The sequence below is a fragment of the Ascochyta rabiei genome, chromosome 14, assembly GCF_004011695.2.
Source record: "Ascochyta rabiei chromosome 14, complete sequence".
Taxonomy (NCBI): domain Eukaryota; kingdom Fungi; phylum Ascomycota; class Dothideomycetes; order Pleosporales; family Didymellaceae; genus Ascochyta; species Ascochyta rabiei.
In genome coordinates this window covers 1,037,240-1,057,562 of record NC_082418.1, presented here as the reverse complement: position 1 = coordinate 1,057,562, position 20,323 = coordinate 1,037,240, and the positions used below count along the sequence as shown (strand labels likewise).

The 20,323-nt window shown below is 53.3% G+C and overlaps 6 protein-coding genes across 6 annotated transcripts, besides 6 other annotated features; 3 read left to right on the top strand and 3 right to left on the bottom strand.

Annotated features, from left to right (window-relative positions):
- Window positions 1-321: 321 nt before the first annotated feature.
- EKO05_0008306 (3-beta-hydroxysteroid-4-alpha-carboxylate 3-dehydrogenas(decarboxylating)) lies at window positions 322-1,547 on the top strand (the record flags this gene model as incomplete). The annotated part of the gene is made up of 2 exons (XM_038941188.1): window positions 322-798; window positions 930-1,547. The coding sequence occupies 2 exons, from the start codon at window positions 322-324 to the stop codon at window positions 1,545-1,547; spliced, it is 1,095 nt and encodes a 364-aa protein (XP_038796754.1).
- Window positions 1,548-1,722: 175 nt separating this feature from the next.
- EKO05_0008305 (ATP-binding cassette transporter snq2) lies at window positions 1,723-6,635 on the bottom strand (the record flags this gene model as incomplete). Its single annotated transcript, XM_038941427.1, has 3 exons — window positions 1,723-2,466; window positions 2,608-3,202; window positions 3,283-6,635. The coding sequence occupies 3 exons, from the start codon at window positions 6,633-6,635 to the stop codon at window positions 1,723-1,725; spliced, it is 4,692 nt and encodes a 1,563-aa protein (XP_038796753.1).
- A 1,111-nt stretch (window positions 6,636-7,746) lies between these two features.
- Window positions 7,747-9,061, bottom strand: EKO05_0008304 (Glycerol-3-phosphate dehydrogenase (NAD(+)); the record flags this gene model as incomplete). The annotated part of the gene is made up of 2 exons (XM_059637269.1): window positions 7,747-8,920; window positions 9,003-9,061. 2 exons carry the CDS (start codon window positions 9,059-9,061, stop codon window positions 7,747-7,749), a joined length of 1,233 nt encoding a protein of 410 aa, XP_059493252.1.
- Window positions 9,062-9,767: 706 nt separating this feature from the next.
- Window positions 9,768-9,797: a tandem repeat.
- A 306-nt stretch (window positions 9,798-10,103) lies between these two features.
- On the bottom strand, window positions 10,104-10,788 carry EKO05_0008303 (uncharacterized protein; the record flags this gene model as incomplete). The annotated part of the gene is made up of 2 exons (XM_038941446.2): window positions 10,104-10,526; window positions 10,579-10,788. The coding sequence occupies 2 exons, from the start codon at window positions 10,786-10,788 to the stop codon at window positions 10,104-10,106; spliced, it is 633 nt and encodes a 210-aa protein (XP_038796752.2).
- Window positions 10,269-10,311: a tandem repeat.
- Window positions 10,789-11,751: 963 nt separating the features above from the next.
- Window positions 11,752-11,794: a tandem repeat.
- Window positions 11,795-12,306: 512 nt separating this feature from the next.
- Window positions 12,307-12,340: a tandem repeat.
- Window positions 12,341-12,968: 628 nt separating this feature from the next.
- On the top strand, window positions 12,969-16,212 carry EKO05_0008302 (uncharacterized protein; the record flags this gene model as incomplete). The annotated part of the gene is made up of 2 exons (XM_038941421.1): window positions 12,969-14,180; window positions 14,230-16,212. The coding sequence occupies 2 exons, from the start codon at window positions 12,969-12,971 to the stop codon at window positions 16,210-16,212; spliced, it is 3,195 nt and encodes a 1,064-aa protein (XP_038796751.1).
- Window positions 16,213-17,609: 1,397 nt separating this feature from the next.
- EKO05_0008301 (MFS sugar transporter) lies at window positions 17,610-19,541 on the top strand (the record flags this gene model as incomplete). Its single annotated transcript, XM_038941437.2, has 4 exons — window positions 17,610-17,909; window positions 17,962-18,342; window positions 18,416-18,848; window positions 18,898-19,541. 4 exons carry the CDS (start codon window positions 17,610-17,612, stop codon window positions 19,539-19,541), a joined length of 1,758 nt encoding a protein of 585 aa, XP_038796750.2.
- Window positions 19,520-19,551: a tandem repeat.
- Window positions 19,552-20,242: 691 nt separating this feature from the next.
- Window positions 20,243-20,315: a tandem repeat.
- Window positions 20,316-20,323: the final 8 nt, after the last annotated feature.

The following is a 20,323-nucleotide window of genomic DNA, read 5'->3' as shown; positions in this document are numbered from 1 at the left end:
TGTGATGGCTTCGAACAGTTCCGAAATTTCGGAATCAAGTGTTGACGGCTAGCTTCATCCAGCAAGGCCATCTTCTAACCCGCCTAACTACTGTATTCATCACGAACCTCGTCCTTTCCCTATCGAGTCAATCACGCGAGGTTGAGATATCAAAGTCAAAGAGCTCATAAACCGGGCGGCAATTCTAAGTGCTTGGAAACCAATACCCTCAACGAAGAGCTGCGGATCAACATGCGGACAAAAGCGAGAAGCCAACTTGGCAGCACATGAATCCTGCCGTACAGCCAGTTGTTCACTCACCCTCCCAACATCAACACCAGGATGTCAACAGAACAGGTCCGCGTTCTCGTGACCGGTGGCTGCGGCTTCTTGGGTACCGAAATTGTGTCTGCGCTGCTAGCTACAAAGCGCTATGCAATCACCGCCATTGACATCAACCCCCCGGCTCTCGGCACTTCGACCTTCACGCAATCTGTACGGTATGTGCGGGCTAACATCATGGATCGGGAGGCACTCCACAAGGTCTTTGACGAGGCAAGGCCGGCTATGGTGGTGCATACAGTAGGTGTGTACCGTTTAGGGACTGCGCGGTACTCGACGAAGAACAAGGAGGGCGAATTCACGATCAACGTCGATGGGACTCGGAACGTGCTCGAAGCGAGCAGGGAGTGCGGTGCAAAAGGGCTGGTTTACACGAGTAGTGTGACCGTGCTGCTTGATGAATTGGGCAAGGACTTTAGAAACGTGGATGAAGAATGGCCTACTGGGAGGGCGAAAACGACTTACGGGCAGAGCAAGGTAATTTAGATCCTCTTTGCTTGATTCTCGACATTCAGCTCTTCCTTATAACACAGTTTAATCATCACCATCTCCAACCCCACGATGCTTCTTCCTCCTTCCTCCCCACCATCATCTAACAAACCACGCAGACAACAGCCGAAACCTTCGTCCTCTCAGCAAACACCGCAGACAACTCTTTCGCAACCTGCTCTCTCCGCTCAGCCCCGATCTTCGGTCCCAACGACCCCACCGTCATACCCACAATGCACGCCTGCATAGCCGCCTACCAAACCCCCTTCATCCTCGGCACCTCGGCCACAAACCTGCAGGACTACGTCTACGTAACCAACGTCGCAGACGCTCACGTGCTCGCCGTCGCCAACCTCTTGAACTCGCAGACTGCGGCTGGTGAAGCCTTCTTCATCACCAACGGCGCGCCGGTCCCGCTGCGTGATATGTGTCGTGGCATCTGGCGCGAGTTTGGCCATGTTCCGCCGTTTGAGGTTAACGTCCCTGAACGCCTGGCGTGGTGGATGGGACTTGCTGCTGAGATGATTGGGTGGGTGACGGGTGTGGAGGGTAGTTTGAGTAGAGGGGCTGTGGATGATGCGTGTCGAGATCGGTATGTGAGTATTCACAAGGCGATGAGGGTCTTGGGGTATAGACCGAAAGTGGGATTGGATGAGGGGATAAGGATGAGCTGTGAGTGGTACAAGGGGGTTGTAGGGCGGAGGACGGTAAAGAAATATAACGATGGTTGGTCGTGAAATAGAAAGCAACTTGTCTGGTGTATAAATATACCCAGGCAGAACGTAGATGAAAGGTGTGTTTAAACTGAAAAGCACGTGGTCATTAGCTTTCAACGATCGAACAAAAGTCGTTTGACTCTAAAGGTACGTGAAGACCTCTAACCTTGGTCATTGTATGTCGCTTCCCATCTGTTTACGCCTCGCCGTCATCCTGCTTTTTCTTGCCTTTGCCTTTGACCTTGTCCACACCTTTCCCCAGTGTTCCAAATAGCTTGCCAAAACCAAAGCTCCAGCCCTTGATTCTCACACTCCACACAAAGAAGTAAACCAACGCCCAGTTGCTGATACAGAAAGCCAAGAAGATACCGAAGTCCCTCCACTTTTGACTAGCCTGGATGTTAAGCGTGGCGAGGTAATCGTTGCCAGTAGTGTATGGGCAGTACATGCAACCCGAGCTCGCGTCAGGGTTGAGGAGGTAGCCAGGGGATTGTTCGAGGAATCTGCCTGCGTAGCTGGAGCAAGTTTGGCCGGGCGGTGCATCGAATTGAGCAGTCTCTTGCGAGGCGCACTCAACCGGGATGCCGTTGAGCGTTGCAGCGAGGACGCCGCCAATCCAATATGTAGAAGGGTTTACCCAGTACATCCAGTATTTCCAGAAGACAGGCAGCATGGAGTACGGACGAACTACGCCGTTGAAGAGGGAGAACATGACGAAGAAGAAAGGCAGCACGTTGCTGATGACGGTGAAGGATGGCGCGAATGCGCAAATCCACTGTCCCCAACTGCTAATGAACAGCCAGAAAAGCATCGTCATGAGGAAAACGTAGCCAGCAGTGGAGCTGTCGGTAGGCAGACCGGATGGGTAGTACCACAGAACCCAGTACAACACCGAGCCGACGATAGCGCTTGGGATCTCGGCAACAACTTGCGCGGTGACCTGGGATATGGTTAGTAATTGTTTGGAGAGTCTGGACGTTCTGATATTCGTCGAAGAGTCTCAAGGTACGCAAGCCCGGAGATATATTAGGGCAGAGGACTGCAGCACAGGTTTTGTTGGTTGAAATGGGGAGTTACTCACAAATGCAACCCATCCGTAAATTCGAGAAGGCAGCTCTCTTGCCTGCCACAATGCCATATTCTGATAGAATTTAGGCACAACAGCGTTGACGACCGTAGGCGGAATTAAGATGATCAAGAAGGAGGTGAACATCCTGTTCTGCATGTCGCCGATAGAGTTGCCAAGCTGATAGAAGGTGAAGCCGTTGAAGATACCGATGATGACAGCGGTGAAGAGCTTGCCGTAGACGTAGGATGGATCGCGCCATTGTTGAACAAAAGTGCGTTTCGTGAGCATTGTGGTCTGTAGCCAGACAGGAGCGGCGAACTCAGACTCCTCTTCAGCGTCTTGCTTAGCTGGAGCCTTCTGACTGCGCTCGCTCTTGACGCGCTCAATTTCCTGGAGTACCTCCTTGGCGTTGTCAGACTTCACCCATTCTTCGTTCCAGTTGATGCGGCTGCCGTCCTTGCGCTTGGCTGGCTTTGCAGCTGTCTCGAGGATGAACTCGGCAACATTCTTACTTGGTGGGCACTGGACACCGCGGTCACCGAAGTACTTGATAACATCTTTACCGTTCTCGCCGACGGGACCAAAGTAGAAGGTGTTACCTCCGGGGCTAGAAGAGGATCGTTAGCGCGGGTCTTCGTAGGGCCTAGAGACCTCCAGATTATTTAGAACGAATATTTACGAACTTACTTGAGTGCAAGGATCATGTCGAACTGCTGAATGAGGACACTGCTAGGCTGATGAATAGTGCAGACGATCGCCTGACCTGCCGCAGCTAGCTTCTTGAGGAAAGTAACGATTGAGTAGGCAGAATTGCTGTCAAGTCCACTGGTGGGCTCGTCCAAGAAGAGCAGAAGCGAAGGTTTTGCTGCAAGCTCTACACCGATGGTGACACGCTTCTTTTGCTCGACACCCAGGCTGGATACAAGAGCATCTTGAACATCTTGGAGCTCAAGCAGGTCAATGATCTTGTTGACGTAATCAAGTTTCTCTTGACGCGGAATCTTGCTATCTTGACGTAAGATCGCAGAGAACTCGAGGGCCTCCCGGATGGTTGCAGTCCCGTCGTGTAGGTCCATTTGCTCGCAGAATCCGGTACCACGTTGGAAGGCTTTGCCGAGATCTTTGCCGTCTACAAACATCTCTCCACTGACCACACCTGTACTCTGACGTTGTGATAGTGTATTCAGCAAAGTTGACTTTCCAGCACCAGAAGCACCAACGAGGGCGATCATGACGCCAGGCTTTGCGAAACCATTGATCTTGTTGAGTAGCTTGCGTTCACCGCCTTGGTATGGCACAGTGTATTCGACATCCTTCCACGTGAATACGCTTTCGCTGCTCGAGATTGACGCGAGTGCCTCCTCTTCGTTGGTACCGTCACCGGAAGAGCTATTTCTCGACTTGCCGGCTACAACCTTTTCCTCGTCAGTGGACTCTTCTTTCACAGCCTTCTTTGCACGCTTCGACTTCTTGAAGACTAGTGCTCCACCGCCGCCCTTGGCAAATGACAGACACTCGGTGGCCCAGACAGTGACGATAAGGTACAAGAAAGAGAACGCGATGACGACTCCGAAGTTACGCCATAGGTGGGACCGTGTGTACTCGAATGAGGTTTGCAGGTACGAGGCTCCATTGACAGTGTTCGCGTTAGGTTGTGCGCCAGTAAGACTACAGCCTTGATACTGAGGATCAATACCTGGGCCTTGTGGAACGAGTTGAGAAGGCGAGCACTCCATGACTCGGTTTGAGAATTCGTTCGTCAAAACCGCCTCGAACGAGTATGCGACAGGGTTGATGTGGAACAGCCATCCAAACCAGATGTATTTAGATAACAGCTGCGGTTTCGGAATAACGTAACCAGTGAACACGATGAGGATGTTGAGCGCAAGTCCAGCGAAGCGCACGGCATCGTCGATCGTTGGCGACATTGCCGCGAACATTCGATAGAGCGAGGTGATGCAGAAGGTGGTTGTGTATATGAACAGGAAGTAAATCCAGAATTTTCCAGCATCGATATCAAGTCCAGTCATGAAGTACATGATGATTGAGAACGGGATGACCTGAGCCAAGAGCAAAGGCAGGTCTTGCAGGACCCTGGCCAGACTGACAGCACTCGGTCGGTAGAACGCGTACTCTTCGTGTCTTTTGACGACTTCTCGGCCAGAGACAGCTTTCATCAACTCGGAAAGTTGAAGCCAGCCGAGGAACAGAATGGAAAAGAAAGCCGAACCGCCCCTGGTAAAGGCACCAGAGGTGTCTAAAGACTGTCCGTAGAACAGAGAGCCGACAATCAAGCCGTTGGAGATGATGATGAAGAACTTCGTGTATAGCGTTGTTTTGTCGCCCCAGGTAAGCCAGAACTCACGCTTTGTGCACGCTAGAACTTGCCGCACGAAGGACACAGTGAAGGGTGACTTCTTCGACTTGAGCTTACTGTTACTCTTGCTCTCAGCCACGGCGCCTTCGAACTCCTTGGCATCGATGTAGTCGGTCCTCTTGAGCTCTTCCTCATAGGCGTTGATGTCTCTTTGGATCTTTTGGTAGGCTTCAGAGCCGCGGAAAGCCTTCTCGAGGTCCTCGGGGGTTTTTGGTGCACTGTTCTCGTATCCTTCGCGGAACTGACGCTCGGTAGGGTCAGTAACTGCAGTCAGAAAATCGGCAGTAGTCTGTCGCTCGGGGCAGTAGAAGCCTAGATCGAGGAAGTATTGCTTCGCTTCCTTCGCCGGGCCTTCGTAGATGCAGCGACCCTGGTCGATTACCATGACCTTGTCCATCTGCTCGTATATTCCCTCTCCTGCCTGGTACAAGGTGACGAATGTTGTTCGGTTGCTCAGGTCAGTCATAATGCGCAACGACTTTGCATAGTCCAGTGCAGTCGAGGCATCAAGGCCTCGCGTGCTGTTGTCCCAGCAAACGACGGTGGACTTCGCAGCAAGTGTCTCTGCTATAGACACACGTTTTCGTTCTCCACCAGATACGCCACGAACGTATTCATCTCCTACCAGCGTATACTTTGTATGCGAGATACCAAACATCTTCAGTAACGCCTCAAGAATGATTGGGATCTCATCCTTCTTGTTCTTCCTTGTTTTGTTCGTGAGCGCAAATGTCAATGTCTGCCAGACGTTCAGGTTGGCGAAGTGGACATCATCCTCTTCGTTGTAGTTGACTTCTCCACGGAACTGCTTCGCCTGCTTCTCAGCCGAGATACCGCCATATGATACATCGCCCTCGACTGCCGCGTAGCTCTCTCGGTTGTTTGCAATGGCCTTCAAAAAAGTCGAGCATCCTGAGCCTGGCCGCCCAAGGACAAGCATCATCTCGCCATCTTTGAGCACGCCTGAGAAGTCATTGATAAGTGTTCGGGTCTGCTGGTTGCGCCCGAGGCGCAGAGCAGGGATAAAGCGTGTAATAAGGCGGTAGAGGTCAGGACCGAATGTGCCAATGATGGCATCGGGAACAGTCTTTGCAAAGGTTGCTGTCGACCCAACGCCCTTGACGTTCAGGCTTTTCCACACAACGCCCACCTTCTTAGCCGACTTTCCGTCCTTTCTCTTCTCGAAGTATCCTTCCTTCATGAAGTCGCTGAGCTCAAATTCATCCTCCTTCTCGGCTGCCACAGCAGCACCTGTCGTCTCCTCGTCTTCTGCAGCTGTTGACCCATCCGTATGCGTATGAGATACGCGTGAAGCCTGGCGAGACACGCTGCGGCGTGTGCTCTTCCTGCTAATCGTTCGTTTAAGGCTATCAGTATGGGTTCGTTCTGAGCGAGCTGTTTGTGATCGTGTACGGGACAGCGTTGCGAGTTCTTCTCTAAGAGCATGTATGTCTGCTGCAGCGATTGAGTGATCAATTCTACCAGCGTCAGGTTCGCCCCAAGTTCCAGTCCTGCGAACACCCTCTGTGCCGCTGCTGTCGCTGCTGGCGTCCCCGTTTGCGACTCTTTCTCTACCATCCTGGAGGTATTCAGTCTCGTTGTGCCATGGATTCCTCCTGCGATCCTGGTCGCGCGGGTCCTGGAGACTAGAACCCCATAACATCTTCGCGGTTCAAGTGCTTTAGAACGTAGTCGATGGCCGAATGAGGCACGAGCAATCCAGCTCGATGATGATGATGAAACAACAACGTGCGGCGAGACAAGAGGAAGCGTAGACACCAAGAGCAACCAATGGTGAATTGAGAGTAACGCTACGCGCCTTTACCTTTCAACGAAAACCCAGCCATTCCCGACAGGCGTAGGGGATACGGACTTAACGCCGGCCCCAAAGCCATGCTCTGTCGTCATTCCGAAAAACGATGAAGTAGCGATGCCCTGCGCCTAGAATTGCCCGCGTCTAAACTCCACAACGTCATCGCAAAGCTACACTTTGTTGGGCTCCAAGCTGCAAAATTAGCAAGTGCGACACACATTACCAATCGCCGTACCCACTTCGCCGGCAGCTAACCGCTCAATGAAGATATGTCCCTGCATATCACATTCGGAATATGCTTTCCTGAATCAAGTGGTGGATGAGGCAAAGCCATGTCTGACAAACTTGCGGCGATCGTCGCGCAGAAATTCGGCGACGGCCCATGAGCTCTGGTTGGACAGTTCCGTAGCGCATTTCTAAGCAGGGCTCCGCGGACATGGAGCGAGATAAGGAAAGAACACTGCGTTGCACACTTCTAACATTTAGAACAGATACGTCGGTGGCAGGCATAACTCAGTTCACTAAGCGCCAAGTAATGCCTATGTTGACATTGGATCAGTCTGCGACAGGGTGTTTGCAAACGTCGTAATTGATGTAAACCCTTCTCTATCTCTATCGGTTGTTTGGTGCCAAGCGTGTCAGCAGCTTGAATGTCGGAGTTTGCGGTCTGTCTGCAGCATAAGATTGACATCAACAGCCTTGGCTGCTACATAGTATCTGCACCCTGTTGCCATCGTTCCCCACCACAGTGCAGGTTCAGGTATTGTCAGCAGATTTCATACATTTGCTTTGTGCAATATACAAGTAGGCATGGATGTCGAATATGCATCAAGACGTGTCCTTGTCCACAAAAAAACACAACAATGGTTCATTAGAAATCTATAGTGGGTATTGCTTGCAAATTCGTACACCTGCATCAGGCCCCACATGTTTGCTCCATCCAACTCAGAATACGATGTGTCTAATGCTTTGGCTCAATGAGCTCAGGGATGTCCTGAGGCTTGGCCTTGCCCTCCAGGATGTTGTACACCGCAGTGAACAATGGGAAGTCGACCTCCTTGCCTTGTGACTTGAGAAACTGATTCACCTCAATGGCAGTGCTGGTACCTTGCAGCTTCTGCCCGTTAAGCTCCTTCTCTTCAATGTCGCCAATCGATTCTCCACGCTCGACGGCCATCTTTGCACATCGGAAGTTGCGACCGCCCGAGCACGAAGTGATGACATCGGCAACACCACAGCTCTCTTCGGTGAAGGTGCTGGTACGGGCACTCTCCCCAAAGAAGGTCTTCCCAAACTTGACCATCTCGAGTATGCCAACACGCATAACAGCTGCCTTGGCATTGTCACCCCAGCCCAAGCCATCGACAAAACCAGCCGCAAGAGCGATGATGTTCTTCAAAGCTCCGCCAAGGGACACACCAGCAACATCGTTGACCAGGTGGACGTGAAAGTAGGGGCGGTGGAAGAGCTTTCGAATATTTTCGTGCGATAGCGGAGGGTACTCGAATGGTAGAGGTGTTAATTTGGCTGAGCGTGTGCCAGGCTCGATGCCAGGGTTGATCAAGTTGACCTGCGAAGAGCTCGGTGACCCGCTTGGTGTTGGGTGACGGGAGTCCATTGGTGGTGGGTCGTATGCGACGGTGGTCTCCGAGTACAGCTCCTTAGCAATCTCAGAGGCAATGTTTGCGCCTGACAAAGCACCACAGTAGATGTTCAAGCCTTTTCCAATAGCCTCTGACATGAGCTGAATACCCTTCTCGCTGACGTCGACACCCTTTGTGCAGCAAATAGCTCGCGCGTATGGTAAGATCTTGCCTGAAAGCTGGGAGCATGTCCTTGCAATGAACTGATGTGGGAGCACAAATACGAGCATTGTGGAGTCTTTGCACGCATCGGGCAGATCAGGGTTGGCAACGACGTTCGGAGGCAGCGTGATGTTCGGTAGGTACTTGATGTTTTCGTGGACTTTGTTGATGAGCTGTGAAAGCTTTTCGGGCTTGTCTGAGCCGTTGTAGTGCTGCGAATTCTTTGGGATTGCGTAGTCTTCTTCGTAGACCCACATCTGCACCTCCTCTTCAAAGAGAGAGGAGTTGGCCTTGGTGTTCTCGGCCACAAGCTTGGCCATTGTGGTGCCCCTACACATATCAGCTCGACGTTCGTAGGGCTAGAGATTGACCGTGTTCAGGGTGTGTGCAGCCAGTGCAGAATGCTACATACCAATTGCCGGAGCCCACAATGGTCACCTTGTGCTTGCGCTGAGCACTGAGCGTCGCCATGGTCCTGTGTGGTTCCTTTGCGGCTTGCGAGAGTGTGATGTACGGGTTGACGTTCGTCGGTGCTTTTCGCGCAAACGGTATGGGGCGTCGACAAGCTCTGACGTAACTTGCTGGCAAGCGCGGCGAGGACAATGACCTCAGCAACGTGAAGAGAGCCAGCTTATGTACACTGCGGAGTCTGTGTGAGGAGTCGGAAGTTGGAAGAGTGCACGTCCAGCCACTGCGGTTCGCGACTTCAGCTGCAATGCACCGATTGCCTCGTTGCTTCTTAAAACGGAAGGAATACTCGAGCCTCGGCTGCTCGTGACACGGTTAGGCCGAAGGCAGTGTTGGACAAGGCGGAGGGTCGCGACGAAGATTTGCTGCAGTTGCGTGAAGAGAAGGGCGTCCGAGATGGGGCGTGAACGAAGCTGGCAGGTCAAAATACTGGAGATTGTTGAACGATGCAGCTCAGTCAACACCCTTGCAAGGATCGCTACCGATTATGCACGCCGGAAGTCGGGGCGAGCCAACTGATCAACGCTGCAGCACGAATTGACCAATGGCATTCATCGCTGCATCGAGGCTGACACTGGCGGAGACCATGACATTTGCGGTTCTGGTGGTGCAGGTGACAGCGTGACAGCTCGCTTCCCAAGTTCCTTTGTTTGTTTACAAGACCCTGCGAAAGAGCAAAGTTCGCGTTGTATGCTTCCGGGCTGGTGCGCAACACGCACCACGCACCACGCACCACCACAAGGACGAGACGGATCACAACGGTTGCCAGGCCGGACGGGTGTAAGATCATGTGTATCAATTCTTCACGTACGCATGCTCAAAGATACTGTGAACAATTGAAAATGTGATTCGGGGTATTGCAAGTCGTGTGTCCTTCATGTCGTCGCATTAAAGCTCCCCCAGCTTCTTCTCCATACCGTACGCAAGCGAGCATGCAAGACGTTGCAACGTGACGCCAAAGTAGCTTCGTAAAACCTCTCATCTCCTCCATAATTACCACATCCAGGGACCGGCCCGCCATCCACGCTGAGATAGGTGAACCTTCTTACAAGGCAAGACCGAATATGGCGAGAAGACCAGCGGCAAGAGCAGGGGTGCCGAGAGCAAGGTTGGCCATGGCAGCACCAGAGGAAGCAGCAGCAGTGCTAGACGCAGTGGTGGAAGCCTGGGAACTAGAGGCACCACCGGTGGACGAGCGGGTAGCGGAGGGAGAGGCAGACGAGCTAGAAGAGCCAGAAGAGCCAGAAGAGCCATCATCGGTCGTGAGTGTACCACACGTGTTGTTGCGGGCGGTCTCGCAGTCGAACTGCTGTGCAGCGTTGCCCTCGCCGTTGGGGCCAATGGTGGCGTTAACACAAGCGTCGTACCAGAAGAAGCACATCTGGGCGGGGACGGTCTGCTCGTACGCGCTCATGGCCGAGGAGATGTCGGTGCCGTTGGTGCATTTGCAATCAAAGTTGAGAGTAGACTGCAGGCACCGTTAGTATAGCTACGCACGAGACAAGACCAGGGTCACATACGGCATCGCACGTGTTGCCGTTGCTGGCAACGTTGCGCTGGCCACCGCAGAGGTCGACGCAAGTGTTCTCCTGGGCATTGCACCAGTCCTCCCTGTCGCCCTCGGGCACGTTGTTGATGGGCACTGTGCAGCAAGGGATGACGGTGTTGTTCTGAGCCACGGCGAAGCCGGCAAGCGCCGAGACGGCGACGACGAGAGACGAGTAGAGCATGGTGAAGGGCTGTATAGCGCAGAGAGTATCAATGCCTGCGCAAAAGCAGAGTCAGCGGGAGATCAGCAGTGATCGGCGGTGGAGAGCAGTTGCGCGGTGGAGAGACAAGTGGAGGGCGCAACGGGCGGAGTGGAGGCGCGTCCAGCACATGCAACTGCGGAGAGCTATATGACTTACTGTCGTGCTGGCTGTTTTCTGGGATGAGAAAGGCGGGTGCTGGGAGGCGGGTGTGCCGGGCGGGCGAGGCAGTCTTAAATGATACGCGGCACAGACTGCACCTGCACTAGGCTGCACTAGTCCAATTCATTCATTGAACGCAAGAGAGATACGATACGCTCGGACGGTTTGCCGTTGGCTCTGTCTTCCCATGGCAAGTTTGGGGAGCCGCGGCCAATCTACCTGGCACTCTTCTTCGTCAACACCGCACGCTCGTCCAAGTGACGCGCGCTGGCTTGGAGCCCTCGACAGCCTCTCCCTCTCTTGCAGCAGATGCTGTTTCAAAGGAATGGCCACCATGTCCGTGCCGCGCTGCCGCGACCTTCAGTCGCACGCTAAGGAAACACGGTTGGCTGTGCATTCCACAAGTCCCACGCGCCAAGTGACGCGCACCAGCACCAAAAGAGCGCAGAAAACATCGACTTGCGACGGCGGGAGGCTACCGGTATAGCTGGGGCTGGGGCAACCTGCAATGAGACCGAGTCCGTGTCGTTGTGGCCGTGCTCAACATTCATTTCCATGGAAACCCCGGTCACTGACACTTCGGCTCCGGCGGGCGTGCCAGTGTTGAGCAGGCATCTTACAACGGGCCGGGCTCCACGTCAGCCACAGGCTGCATCATCTGCGGCGCTGCGATGCTGCCAGCCTTGCTTCTCCCCCATCCTCCTGCTTGGTGTCGCACTGTCTCGGACAGCCTCCCTTGAGCAGGGGCACTGTGCGCGACAGTGGCTGGCGAGTTGACTTTGACCAACACACCAACACGCCAACACGCCAACACGCCAACACGCCAGTCAAAGTCCGACGCGTCGCCAAATCAACAAAGCGTCAACTTCCTGTTTTTCCGACCACGGTTGCCCAATACGGTCAAGGCCTTGCATGAACCACCCAAGACCTCGGGCCGCACAGGCCATCGCGAACTCAACACCACCTTCCCTGCTTGACAAATTCCCATAAAAGACGCTCTTACAGGCCTCGGATGCGCTCGCCACCAGCTGTCTCGCCACACGCCATCGGAGGACTGCAGAGCTATCTTGCCGGATCTGCACATCGCTCATGCTAGCGAGGATGCATGTGCCCGCGCTCCAAGTGTTTGCTGGTGGCTATAGTACAGATTGGCATGCTTGCACGTTGCACTTGCCAGACACGCACCAATCCGGGAATAAAGCATTCCTATGGGCAGTGTAGTTCACTACTTCCATCGCACCAAGTTGCAACTCATTGGTGGTCATTCTCTTAACGTCATCAGCAGATGACGACGCTAAGAGGACGACGACGTTCTTCCGCGGCTCCATCACCCACTTGCGACGACGACAGTTGACGACGACAATTGACGACGGTAGTTTACGACGATAGAGGCAGTGCTGCAGCATTCTTCTTGGCGATTGTCGTCGTTGCATCCAGGCTGCGAACTGCTGTTATGAATAGATAGAGCGCTAAACATGAGCTCAATCGCAGTCTCCCATATAAATGTGTGGCGTAGTGAATCTTTACGAACAGCAAGCAATGTTGATCAGCAGTACACCTCTTGAGTGTAGAAAATGGTTTCCCTACAAGACGAGGTGCTTGGCTGAGTTGACGCTTGTTGTCTGAGGCAGGCTGTGCACTCATGTCATCGGGACATGCTTCCCCGCAGATTGGGAAATAGCCCGTGCACTAGGCTCTCTCTCCATGCTGGCTGGATGCGACTCCTTGTGGCTGCTTTTGGTAATGCTCTGCTCAAAACAGAGAATTGTGCTTTTGGTTCTGCACTGTCTGCTGCAGTCTGGTCCTTCTGGTTCTGATGCAAGATTTAAAGTGCTCGGCAGATCTAGTTGCAGCATGATGTCACGACTTAAGCGCCTTCCTGGAACTTCGTTCTTGCGTTCACTCACAATTGAGTACGATTTTGCTCAACGTGCAAACCTGTTCCAAGGTTTTGATTGAGGATACTAATCTAGTCAGGACCATAACCTCCAGCCACCGGTATGCAGGCCAATTACTTCGTCTGCACGCTTGGGCAAGCCGCCACCTTAAACAGCCGACCCAACCCATACACGACAATCGGCCAGTTCGTCGACTATCAAGCGCACCACCATCCATACTTGCCAGCCGTTGGATTTCCTGTTCCTCATCCGGAGCAAGAGAAATGGGACTATAAGGTTCTGACCTTCGGAGATGTCAACCAAGGCACGAATGTGTTTGCGGAAAGACTACTTCAAGCGTTGCGTAGATCGCCAAAAGGTCCCGAAACAGTAGCACTATTGTGTCACAGCTCACCTGAGTTTCTGTTTACCTGGCTGGCTTTGATGAGGCTGGGTTATTCGGTACTCCTGATTGCACCTCAATGTCAGCCCGCTGCTATCTTGCACCTTTATCAATCGTGCAGAGCCTCCGCTTTCTTCTATGACATTGCACATGCAGAGCGAGCGCAGCAGACCTCCAGCCTGGCCAAGGAGGAAGCTGTGACTAGCTTCGACTCTCATCTGTTGCCACTGCAGGAGGGAGAGGATATTTATCAGGTGGCTAGCGAGACAGTAGACCCAAGCTTCGACACGCCTAGTTTGGATGAGACGACAGTTGCCTATCTACACCACACTTCTGGAACCTCGTCTGGTTTGCCAAAGCCCATACCACAATCCCATCGCGCGGGGCTGGGTGTTCTTCCTCATCTACCCCGGATACCTGTAGTGGCAACCTTCACTACAACACCTCTTTACCATGGTGGAATTGCGGACCTTTTTCGAGCATGGACCAGCAATGCGCTCATCTGGCTGTTCCCAGGCAAGGACGTTCCCATCACGGCTCGAAACATCTGCAAAAGCCTCGAAGTAGCCGCGTCATATTCTGTTACTGAAGGTCTTCCAGAAGTAAAGTACTTCTCTTCGGTGCCATACGTGCTCCAGATGATGGAATCTGACGAACAAGGTCTGGCTTTACTGCAAAAGATGGATATCGTCGGCGTCGGCGGTGCAGCGCTACCAGCAGAGGTAGGCGATCGGCTGGCGAAGAGTGGAGTGAACCTCATCTCAAGATTCGGTAGCGCAGAATGCGGGTTCGTGATGTCTTCATTCCGCGATTTCTCGGCAGACAGCGACTGGCAGTATCTGCGAAATTACAATCCAGGAAAGCTCCTAAGCTTTGAACCACGAGAGGATAACCTGGCTGAGCTCGTGATCAGACCAGGCTGGCCACATATGGTGCGTACAGCTTTCAAGATGAACGCACACGCGCTAATGTTCCTTGCAGGCAAAACAAAACCGACCGGATGGCTCCTTCGCAACTGCGGATCTATTCGCACCGCATCCCACGATCCCGGATGCATGGATATACGACTCACGTGCTGATTCTCAGCTGACCCTCATCACGGGCAAGAAGTTCGATCCTGCACCACTGGAGGATGCCATAGCTACGTCGCCCCACCTGGATGACGTCCTGATATTCGGCACAAACCGACCTTACCCTGGAGCGCTGTTGTTACGATCAGAACAAGCCAGCGGAATGTCCGATCAGGAATTACTTGATGCAGTCAAGCCTGCAATCGAGAGAATCAACCGTGATAGCCAAGACCATGCTAGAATACCTTCTGATATGCTAATTCCTCTACCGCACCAGGATCCACTCGAGAAGAGCAGCAAGGGGACTCTGATTCGTAGGGTGGCTGAAGCGAGGTTTGAGGAAGTCATCAACCGTGCATACGACGAGCAAGTCTCAGACGAGTCATCCGACATCTCAGATGGACAGTTGCCGCAGCATCTCAAAGGTCTTATACAGTCCATTACATCTCAATCGATCGACTTGACAGAGGACATGGATTTGTTCTCGTACGGAGTTGACTCCATCGCGTGTATGCAACTCAGGACTCGACTTCGAGGTCTTATACCGAACTGCGACAAGCCATTGCCGATGAGTGTCATAGAAGACTGTGGTTCGATCAAGCGTCTGACAAATTACGTCCTACGGAGAAGACATGGGGAGTCTGTTGTGGTAGAGGAGGACGAGAAGCAACTGATGAAGGACCTAGTAGAAGAGTACGGCTCGTTTGACAAAAGCGCATTGCGACCTGCAAAAATTGGTCAGCCTAGGGACAGCAAGAAGGGCGATGTTGTTGTACTGACTGGAGCCACTGGCGCTCTGGGGGCGCACATCTTGGATCTTCTTCAGAAGACTGCCACAGTCAACAGTGTTTACTGCTTAGTACGAGGGGCAGATGAACATGCAGCAAAGGAAAGAGTCAGCAAGGCTCTTGAGCAAAGAGGTCTGACAAGTATCCTCGCACCTGGCATGGCAAACGATAAAGTCAAAGTGGTTCTCGCGCAACTCAGCGACAAACGTCTTGGCCTGAGCGATGAACTGTACGATCATCTGGCAGAAGAAGCCACGTCAATCATCCATGTGGCTTGGACCGTCAATTTCCGTCTCAAGCTGAGGAGCTTTGCGAAGGATAACATCGCTGGTGTCAGAAACCTACTCGATCTCGCCTTGAAGGCAGGTCGCGTTGAGCCTCCACGCTTTGCATACTGTTCATCCACAGCTGCCGTCATGAACGGTGAGCTAGATCAGTCCGGCTGCTGGCCTGAGAAGCTTTTGTCCGACCCGTCCTCAGCGTCTCCACTTGGCTACTCACGATCGAAGTGGGTAGCAGAGCATATCTGCGCCGAAGCAGACAACCGGACCATTCTTCGCGGTCGGATTGCTATCGTCCGTGTTGGACAACTCGCTGGAGACTCGTTGTCAGGGGTATGGAACACCAAAGAAGCATGGCCAATGATGTTGAGTACTGCAAACATCATCAGGTGCCTGCCTGATCTGGGTGACGAGGCACTGGATTGGCTACCTGTTGATATCGCGGCCCAAGCATTCCTCGAGACGACAAGGGAAGAGAATTGCAATCAGGGACACATGTCCGTCTGCCACGTGTTGAACCCACACCGCCAGCCTACTTGGCACGAGATGCTGCTTTGGTTGAAGAAGCAGGCAGACTTTGAGATTGTCTCACCCCAGGACTGGCTTCAGCGATTGGAGGACAGCGATACCGAGCATCCTGCGAAGAAATTGCTGGGTCTGTGGAAGGAAGCTTACGGCAATGGTGTTCAGGAACCTTCATCTCAAAGACCGCAATTTGCTATGACAGGGAGCAAAAAGCGCGCGCCGAGCCTGAGGGATGTAAAGCCGCTTGACGAGTCATATATGCAGAGGGTGTGGGAGTGGGTGCAAGCGAATGTGCGCTGAGTAAGATTTACGCTCGGTGGTAGTCAACGCCGTCCTAGCACACTCACCGACGATTCAATTCAAGAGTGAGAACTTGCTCCTGTAGTGATCGGTGAGCTGAGCTTCAAGACTTGCTGTAGTGCCTCTCGGAGAAACGCATCATATACTCGAAGAATATGTACGCAATGCTCTCATTTACGAGATTAGCGAATCATCTACGTGTGAGTTGCGTGCTACATACGTACTGTGCAGTGTGCTGCATGGTCTACATGAGGCTAACATGAAAGGCTGAATTGATGACGCGGATACCTTGTTGCGAGGGGGTCAACAATATGTCTGTTGTAAGACTAACCCCTGACGCCCATCAGGGAGGCGGTGGGTCGCCAAATCACCAGGCAGCAACATTCTAAACGGTATGATTTCTTAGCGTGACACGATGACAGCTCGGAACAATCGAAACGAAGACGAGATGTCGGAGGTCGGACGACTTTCTCTGGCCGCACCGACTCCTGTCACGAAACAAAGACGGGTGGAAAGCCATGTTCCTAATCTGCAACCGATCACCGGCGCATATCCAGCCAGATCTTCAGGCAACCAAGTCAGCCATGTATCGACGGACGAATATTCAACACCACGCTGGCGCCTGTGATGAAGTTTCTACGGACGTATGGCGAATTCAACCTGTTGTGGTTCCCGTTGAACAGTCATGAAGCGATGGAATAGTTTAGCCTGTGGTAGAATTTCAAGCCTTCCTGTGCTTGACGCGCCCCACTTCTGTAAGATCCACTAAAGATGAGAGCGATCGACTCACGTTTGCGGATCAGTTGGTCGTAGATCTGAGGGTCTGGAATCGCTCTATTGGGGCGCAAGAAGTCCGCAACGATTTTGATGCAGCGCACTGCTTGCTGGCCAGCAGTCTGGGGAGCTGCACCCGGTCAACGAGCCCAGTGCAACATGGCGACGTGCAGGTGTAACTGACGCAGCCGCCCGCTGTTGTGGTCACACACGAAGAATGAATCATAAGATTCCATGCGGCCAAACATTGCAAGGCGTCGCAGACCAGGGACGAAAGTTCATCCGATTCTGCCCACGAAAACATGCCAGCGTCATTGCAGCCCTTCACCGACGGCGGTTCGGGGCACCTGGTCTCGCACCCCGGGGCGCAAACAAAGGCTAGCTCCCGCACACCCTAACTGTACCGAATGAACGAATGTCTTGGTATTCCAGCTTGACCATAACATCAAGCCCGCCCTTCTGAATCATCTCGCTCCTATCCATCTTTTACTTATAGTCCCTCCTTCCCTCAGGCTTCTTGTTCCTTCCTTACACTAATACACAACACTACCTGGACCCTTCCTCGCCTTGGCGCATACTCTTACCTTACCTCATTCAACAGCCCTTTGTAACCCACCGACCAGATGAGCCAAACAAAGAACCAGACGCTACGGCCGGTGAGCATGGCCGACTCAGAAAAGACAGCTGCGCGTAGCGTGGGCGATCTCGAGAAGAAGGAGATGGGTGTTGGCGAGAGCGGTTTGCCTTCGCGCGCTGCCTCCGTGCACGATAGGATCACCGACGAGAAGGAGGCACAGGTCAACGAGAAGCGCAACTCGAAACCCAGCAACAGCGACGAGGAGGACGACTTCGAATATCCCACCAAATGGAAGCTTGCCATCATCACATTGGCACTGTGTCTTTCTGTCTTCTGCATGGCGCTGGTAGGTGAACCCATTGTTGACTGTCTCCGGACTGGCAAATTGACCCTTACAGGACAACACAATCATCGCAACAGCCATTCCTCGTATAACAGATCAGTTCAAAGCACTCAACGATGTCGGCTGGTATGGTTCGTCGTACCTGCTCACCACTTGCGCGACCCAGCTTCTGTACGGAAAGTTCTACACGTTCTACTCGATTAAGTGGGTCTACATCACTGCCCTGTTCATCTTCGAAGTCGGTTCTCTGATCTGCGGTGTTGCGCCCAACTCCACCGCACTCATCATCGGTCGCGCAGTCGCCGGCGTGGGCGCTGCTGGCATCTTCAGCGGTGCCATTCTCATCATCGCAAGCACAGTTCCTCTACGCCAACGTCCGGCCTACATGGGTCTGATTGGTGGCATGTACGGCGTTGCGTCAGTTGCTGGACCCTTGGTAAGTGGAGATGTCCATGATTTGCGGAGAAGCGGGTCTTCGCACCAACCAAGCGTGTGCTAATCAGTCTTAGATGGGTGGAGCCTTTACCGATCACCTGACATGGCGATGGTGCTTTTATATCAACCTCCCCCTAGGGGCCGTCACCGCTGCGTTCATCATTCCGTTCTTCACAATCACTCGCCGTGGCAAGAAGAGCGAGGCTACATTCAGGGAGCAGATCAAGAAGTTTGATCTCGAGGGTACCGCACTGTTTTTGCCTGCCATCATCTGCCTACTACTTGCTCTGCAGTGGGGTGGTAGCAAGTACGCGTGGGGCAGCGGGCGTATCATTGCGCTTTTGGTCCTTTTCGTTGTGCTCATCAGTGGATTCATTGCTGTGCAGTGGTGGAAGCAAGAGGACGCGACCGTGCCTCCTCGCGTCTTCCTCAACCGCAATGTCTGGGGATCGGCTTTGTTCGGAGCCATGCTCGGTTCATCCTTCTTCGTCATGGTCTACTATCTGCGTAAGTGTGCCCCTTGAGCGCGTCTAGAATGCAAGCTGACCAAGCGCAGCCATCTGGTTCCAAGCTGTCAAGGGTGTATCGGCCACCAAATCCGGCATCATGAACCTACCTGCCATTCTCGGCCTCGTTATCGTCTCGATGCTTGCTGGTGGTCTCGTCACCTACTTTGGCTACTACACGCCCTTTATGCTCCTCTCCTCGGTCCTGATGGCCATCGGAGCTGGTCTTTTGTCGACGTTTGAAACCGACACCAACTCGCCCAAGTGGATTGGCTACCAGTTCATCTTCGGAGCGGGTGTTGGTTTCGGCATGCAGCAGATTCTGGTTGCCGTACAAACGGTGCTGCCGGCCGACGACATACCCATCGGCACGGCCACGATGATGTTCAGCCAGACGCTTGGTGGTGCTCTGTTCATCTCGGTGGGGCAGAACGTGTTTACGAACCAGCTGATCAAGAACCTTCACACGGTGGTACCTGAACTGGATGCGAGCTTTGTGCTGACGGTGGGTGCGACGGAGCTGAAGAAGCAGATCGAGGAGCGGTTCCTGCCTGGTGTGCTCTCAGCGTACAACCTCACGCTGACGCAGACGTTCTACGTGTCTGTAGCAGCAGGCGCCATGTCGATAGTCGGGGCGGCGTTTGTGGAGTGGAAGAGCATGAAGGGCAAGAAGATTGAGATGGCGATGGCGTAGGCGACGACGAGTCAGCACTGGCGAGAAGCATGTTTGGACGACTGTCTTTGTATGATACCCTTTTGGAGCGGACAGCACGAGCGAGCAGGCGCTTGTGTGATTACCGGTGTATCAGGTAGGGCTTTGCATTGTAGATTGCCATAGATGGATGACTCGCAGTAAATTAGAGCAACTTCTCTCTTCAGCTTGGATGCAATACGTAACATATGGATGACTGGCAGTAGACTAGGGTAACCTCTCTCTCCATGTGAATACCATGACATGACCTCATGTCCAAGGTTTTCCGGTTCTCGTTTCCATTTGCTGATTTTTCTTTTAGGCAGATTGCACTCGGACCGAAGCAACTGCAATTACGGCATGACACGGTGCAGTGGCACATGCTGCCGGGTAGCCGGAGACGCGCAGACTGGCGACCAAAAGGGAATCGCGAACACGGTTGAGGCATGGTGTGACCCATGTCAAGGCTTGCAAACAGGAATGGCTGGCGGCGTCAAGCCTCTGCCCAGACGGCCATCAAAAGCTTAGCCACGACTAGCCGCCCATCAGCAGGTGCGCCCTGGAACCGCGCTCCACCGCATTCGACGCGCGGGGTCCTGTTTTCCCAGCCGCCCGCCGCACGCTGCCCACCTGCAATCTGCGACGTGCAAGGGGTGATGAGCAAGTCGCGCCGTGTTCCTGCGATTCTTTCGTACACGGTGATGCTGCGGCTGCGACTGCGGCTGCGACTGCGACTGCGACTGCGACTGTGACTGCGACTGCGACTGTGACTGCGACCGAGATAC